Raw genomic sequence first — 6,000 nt, 5'->3', positions numbered from 1 at the left:
CACGACATAATTGTTTCAAAACATGCAATGACACTGAAAATGAATTAAAATAGTACAGTCATCAGCAATTAATTGTCAGTAACTTTGGTGTTAGTATTAATTTGGATCCTATACCATTTAACAGTTACTCAAAATCCTTGATGCTTTTATCCAGCCTGTGTCCCCATGTATGTTTTGGATTTTTGTTTCCTAAAATCTGCCCCTACACAAGCAAAGTCTAGATTTTTAGCTTTAATGGTTTGTGAGATAATACTATTTTAAAATTTATTAAATTAGTATAGACATGGTTATTAATCTTATTTTGCTATAAGAGTTGAGATATGCTTTCCTAGATTAAGTGCATGCAACAGGACATCTATATGTATACTATAATTTATTCTTTTAAAATTTACATTAGTAATATTACATAGTATTATTAACAGCAATGTATGCATCAGTTACAAACCACCATTTAAAGCTAGTTTTTGCACAAGGTTAGGAATAATCTCTTGCAGTTTTATGAAATGATTATGCTTTATCAGTTGATGCTCTTCATAAAAGTTTCCAGATATAAAGTAATGATGAACAGTTTCTACATGAGGTGACCCTGTCTCTAATGATGTGTAAATTTTTTGAAGTTGTTTTGTGTATAACTTGAATAAAGGCAATGCCATTAGGGTGATTTGATTGTATTCATTTGTAAATTGTCGAAATCCACTAAATTCGCGTACAAAATATTCATGGTTTGCAGCTGGTAGTTTCCTGAAAAGGGTAATGGCTTGTTGTGCTACCCTTGCAATAGGACATTCATTGTTAAATGTATTAATTGTTTGGATTATATGGAGATAGTTCCTTTGAGGAATACACCGTTGAACATCTTTATTTAATCTTCCACATAATATGTTAATATCATTTAATATTTTGCGACAGTCACTGATCAGTAAATTAAATTCCCTGTCTAAATCTGGTAGTAATTTATCAACATTTGGTAAGGTTTTTAAAGCATATCGTATTCTTTGTAATGCTATTATGATATAATGAGGTTCAGCTATTGCATGCTTGTTAATCAAACTGAGGTAGAACGGTAGTCTAAAAAATTCTATGTCACTTATTGTATTCTTCAAATAATCTCTAGCAGATAGTGATGTGTCATTTACACCAGAGCACCTTCGCAATTGTTTGAATTCATCAATAATTGATAAATAGGTAGATGATTTACCAACTAATGACAGAATGCGAACTTCAATACTTCCCATATGTTCAATGATATAATGGCTGATGATAGCATGAACCTCTACACAATGTAATGTATTGTTATGTGGAGGTATTGTAGTATTGGTAAATTGGACTAAACCATAGGCCCATAGTATATCAATGATGTCTGTTGTTTCGTGTTTAGTAACATTCCATAGCTTGTGCAATACTGCTGTTGGTAGTGATGTGCCAATACCAGTCCATAATATTAATGTTTTTATTTTATCTGATAATGATTTTGTTAGTAACTCCAAGGTCACCTCAACACAAACCTTCACAGCGTGTTTACGGCTTCTCCCTATGTTATTCTTATCAAAAGCTGTTATTCCTTTATTGTGTAATTTAGCATTTACAGACTGAATAGCTTCATGATGACAAAGCTTATGCTGTTTCAGACTATGAGACAATTGTCCTCTTATAAGGGAGAGAAGAAGTGGCCACAGGTGGACATCTTGAGCTAGTTCATCAAGTAAGCTCATATCCTGTTGTGACAGTTGACTGATATCAATCATTCTACAGGTCAGCAGAGAACGAGCTTCACTTTGCTCCATTGGACCTACACTAACTACATGTTTGGTAGTTATGTGTTGTTCAATGTCATTCATCCTGGTAGTGAGGACTATTTTACACTTACTAAATGCCTTCACTATTGGCTCAGCATCTTCAACATGCCATACATCGTCAATAATGACAAGAAGTTTACGACAATAAAGACTTGTAAGTTGATTAATTTCCTGTTCAGCATGATTGATGTCACCTTGTTTCAAGTAATCACCAGTTAGTAAGTGATACAATTCGCTCAGTTTAATACTGGGATCAGTAGCTTGTGGTCCAAGTTCTATAAATGCAACACCATCTGTAAATTTTTCCTTTATCACAGGATGATGACATAAAGCAGTAACAAGGGATGTCTTGCCAAATCCACCAGCTCCAGTGACTGTTAAGCTTGTTCCATACCTATTAGGGTCAATGGTGGATTGACATAATTTACTGACCATTTCATTTAGTAACTGTTGTCGACACACATGGTTGGGTAGCAGTGGTGGAGGGGGTGGACAGTTTATACCTGCAGTGGAACATGATTTAATTATCAGTAACAATACATAAATGATGATCTGAGAAATGAAGGCCATAATATGGTACAGGTATGTAGGTCCATAGGTTTCACTTTGCAGCAGTATACTCATGCTAGCACCTTTCACAATCAAAAAACAAACAAAGATGGTATATCTAGCCTCATAGGCCACCTGGATGAGTAAATTCCGATGAGAGGGTCATTGTAGCAAGTGGAATAGGGCAGAAATCTCATGGCCAAAAAAAAGTTTATTGACAATGTACTATATGTTGATCGATAAAAGATTCCAGTGGTTGATGAGCAAAATGGTTGATAATTGTGTGCCCTACATACATGTAAGCTGCCTTTACCTGATACCATTCACTTGGATCCCTACTTCATTTTAAATTTATAATTGTTAATATTCTAGTTTGTTTAGTTTTTTTTTGTTAAAGTATATTAGTTGCTATAAACGTGTGACTGTTTTATTAGGGTGACTGCTGTATTGCAGTATCTTGAGTCAGCCTACAAATGTGTTTGCTTGCCTTAAAAGGGTGGTGGTCATCATGGTCTCAATTGATAGATCAAATAATGGGTTTATAGAATGAGCGTGATCTTGTGACCTATCATGAAACAGTTTAGTCTGACCTATCGTGAAATACAGGTATCTAGTAAGCCTACCTCCATACAGTAGCATAGTCTAAGCTCCATCAATAATTTTGTGGCATCTATTATGCTGCTCAAAGAAAGCGTTGATACAAAAAATGAATGCCTCGATATGGTTTTGTTGCATGAGAAAGACAGAGGAACAGTTTGATTGAAGATAAAAAGAAAGACAAGGTACAGAGGGCACACACTTGTTGGAACCCCAAAAAGCATATCCCACTTGTGAGTTTGTTATTGTGGCATAAAATTGTGGCTGCGTGCTGCTTTGTTTGGCCTCTAAGCTTGCGACCATGGTGAGTGAGGCAAAGTTTTGGTGATTTAAAAAAATTCTTTGTCTGGCTACCTGTAAGTGTTTTATGGGATGTTAGATAGACTAATATTATTCCATAGAGATGATTTTGTCATGTAAGATGTTTCTAGAGTGGTTTTCAAAAGGCAGAATTTTGGCGACATGTGTCATTTTGGGTGATTCTTACCTACTGTACTGTTTGATATGTACAAAGTTTTTGAGGGATGTAATTTTCGCAGATCTTAAGCATATTCAGGCATCATTGTGAGCATAGTAGGCTTAATTTTTGAGCACTAATCAAGGTAAAATTTGAGCATAATAGGCTGTAGCCTATCAGTGAAGAAAAATTTATTACATACCATTGTTTCGACATGACACAAACAAACAAATGCGCATAACATACTATAAGTTCTCATCAGTCTATTGCAATGAAACAAAGATTTTCAAACTCTTCTGAATAAGATAATACCTAGATTTGTACCTTTAGCCCTTTTCTTTGCAAAGAACAAACATTCAAATAATTATGATTGTTTTAATAATACTACTGTGGTCAGTAGTGGTCAGTACTAATAATTACTCAATTAAAACAATCACCACTAACACTTAACAACCACTACAGATTAACCTCTGACATACTGTATGTAGACAAGTTCAGGCTCCACATTACATTTCAGGACTCTATTGTAGCTACTAATATTCTAAATCAAGGTATACCACTGATACAAGTATTTTGTATACAATGTACCCATTTCAATTTTCAATCAATGCAATATTAGGTATTAGGCTTTTGTGATAATGTCAGGTTCTTACAAATCTAGTCACAAATGCATTGCAACACAAATGTTTTGGAAGAAGGTAAACTTTTGTGTACAGCCTTGGAACAAGGTACAGACTATTGAATAAGATTAATAAACTAACCTTTTTCCACACGTATCTGCTGACGATTTAAACCTTCAATTATCTCCAACACATTACCTGAAAATGAGAACAATATTTTTCAATAAAAACACATGATATTGTGTCATGTATATAGCCAAGAAAATCTGGCATGACAGATACATAAGTACATATATGTATTTACAGGAAACAACAAAGCATTGTTTTCATTCATTTGTAACTCAGAAGTGTCTAAATGGAAAATACAGTAACTGTCTTTTGATGGAAACCTGCAAGATGAGACACTGCCTATTCCAAATTAGGGATCATAGAGTTTTGATTGAGTTTTCTTTCCTTCAATATTAACCAGAGAATAGCCTCAGCTTCATGTCAAAATGGCTTGGTGTAGTATTAGATAAGCCCAAAAATGCATTCAGAGCAATTAACTAGTTTCTAAGGCTAATTTAAAAAATTCACACGTGAATTTTTATTAACTGATTAACGAACCAATTCCTTCAGCCAAGCACAACTCAATAATTAATAAGGCTATGGTATTGGTTTTTTCACTGTTTAGTTTTGCTTCATCCTGAGATTGCTTTTTCACCAACTGCAGTACATACAGTACATACATCACGGACTTAGCTTTGTCATTTGTGTCCCAGTTATTTTCGCTGACTACTTAAGGTGTCCATTCATGAAATGGCATGGTATGGCTTCCCTGTGGTTTTGGTGGTAGCTCCTACATTTACATATCACCTGTATTCAGTGATTGCAGATGCACTTTTTGTACTGTTGATCATTTGCATCACTGTGTAACAGGTGGAACATAGCTGAGGATGAAGCGCGATGGCCACTGCACTTTTCAGTAATTGATTGTTGGGGAGTGTTCATTTTATGGCATGCCTGGAGTTATTCTTTCTTTTTATGAGGTATCTGTTGGTTGATTAATCACAAAATTTACTATAGTCTGTTCGCGTTCACCTGAGTTCTCGTTTCTTGTTAATAACTCTTGTTACATGGGCCAGCTGCCCAAACATTTAGTAGTGCTGTGAAGCCCTTTTAACGCCGGAACTGTTAATCAAAAAAGTGCTTTGATAATGCCAAGAACCCATGAGTTATGAGGCTTTAAAAATATCCCATACATTTAGTATGGACGATTCAGGAGTGCAAACGTGTTTACAACATGAAAACATGCTTGTTCCAGTACAAAACAATTGGGAGTGAACACATATTTACCTATTTGATATTACTATATTTGGCGGGGGCTCAGGTGAACGCGTACCGACTTTATGTTATAGAACAGTAAACAAACAAATAAAAGGAAAATCAGAAAATTTAAGATTACCTACTTTTTATCTTTGATCCTTATTCCAACTTAAAAACTATAGTTTTTTCTTTTTATTTGTTTAATGAAACAAAGCCTGGGATTTGACTGTGCTATTGTTATGTAGCAATGGAACACTACATACCTCATTAGCATTGTGAGTATACGGGATCGAAATACTTTTATAGAGCAAACACCTAACTACTCTATTAGGATTATATAGCTGAAATATGATAGTTTTGCATTGCAATATATAACTAAATTCAAAATGCACTTAATATTAAGTACATGGGTCTACTTCAAAGACCTTTCCTTACTGATGTACTACTTTACCTGTGCAATAGTCATCAAGGGCAGAGGAGACACCTTTATTGGCTGGGTGTTTCTAGCTTAGTGGCCTAGCTGTACGACGAAGACCAAAACAAAAAGGTCACGACCTGCTGGCAATAGTTGTTCTCCACAAACCACAACTCCTTATTTATAACTACATACAACACAACTTGCTACACTGCTCCTCTGAAAATACTGTGACCGCTCTATTAGAGTAACTCAAATTAT

General features: G+C 34.9%; 1 protein-coding gene across 1 annotated transcript in view; it reads right to left on the bottom strand.

Moving 5' to 3' along the window:
- Positions 1-342: 342 nt before the first annotated feature.
- The window catches only part of LOC136246619 (uncharacterized), an 82,404-nt gene continuing 76,746 nt past the window's right edge, over positions 343-6,000 (bottom strand). The window contains exons 22-23 of the mRNA XM_066038143.1: positions 4,161-4,217; positions 343-2,299 (exon numbers count right to left, since the gene is read on the bottom strand). Of these exons, the coding sequence (XP_065894215.1) occupies positions 438-2,299; positions 4,161-4,217 (1,919 nt within the window). The 3' untranslated portion in view covers positions 343-437. The remainder of the gene's footprint in view (positions 2,300-4,160; positions 4,218-6,000) is intronic.

Source organism: Dysidea avara, chromosome 2 (assembly GCF_963678975.1).
Source record: "Dysidea avara chromosome 2, odDysAvar1.4, whole genome shotgun sequence".
NCBI lineage: Eukaryota > Metazoa > Porifera > Demospongiae > Dictyoceratida > Dysideidae > Dysidea > Dysidea avara.
The sequence above is the reverse complement of the archived record's forward strand: the minus strand, read 5'-3'. Positions and strand labels throughout refer to the sequence as shown.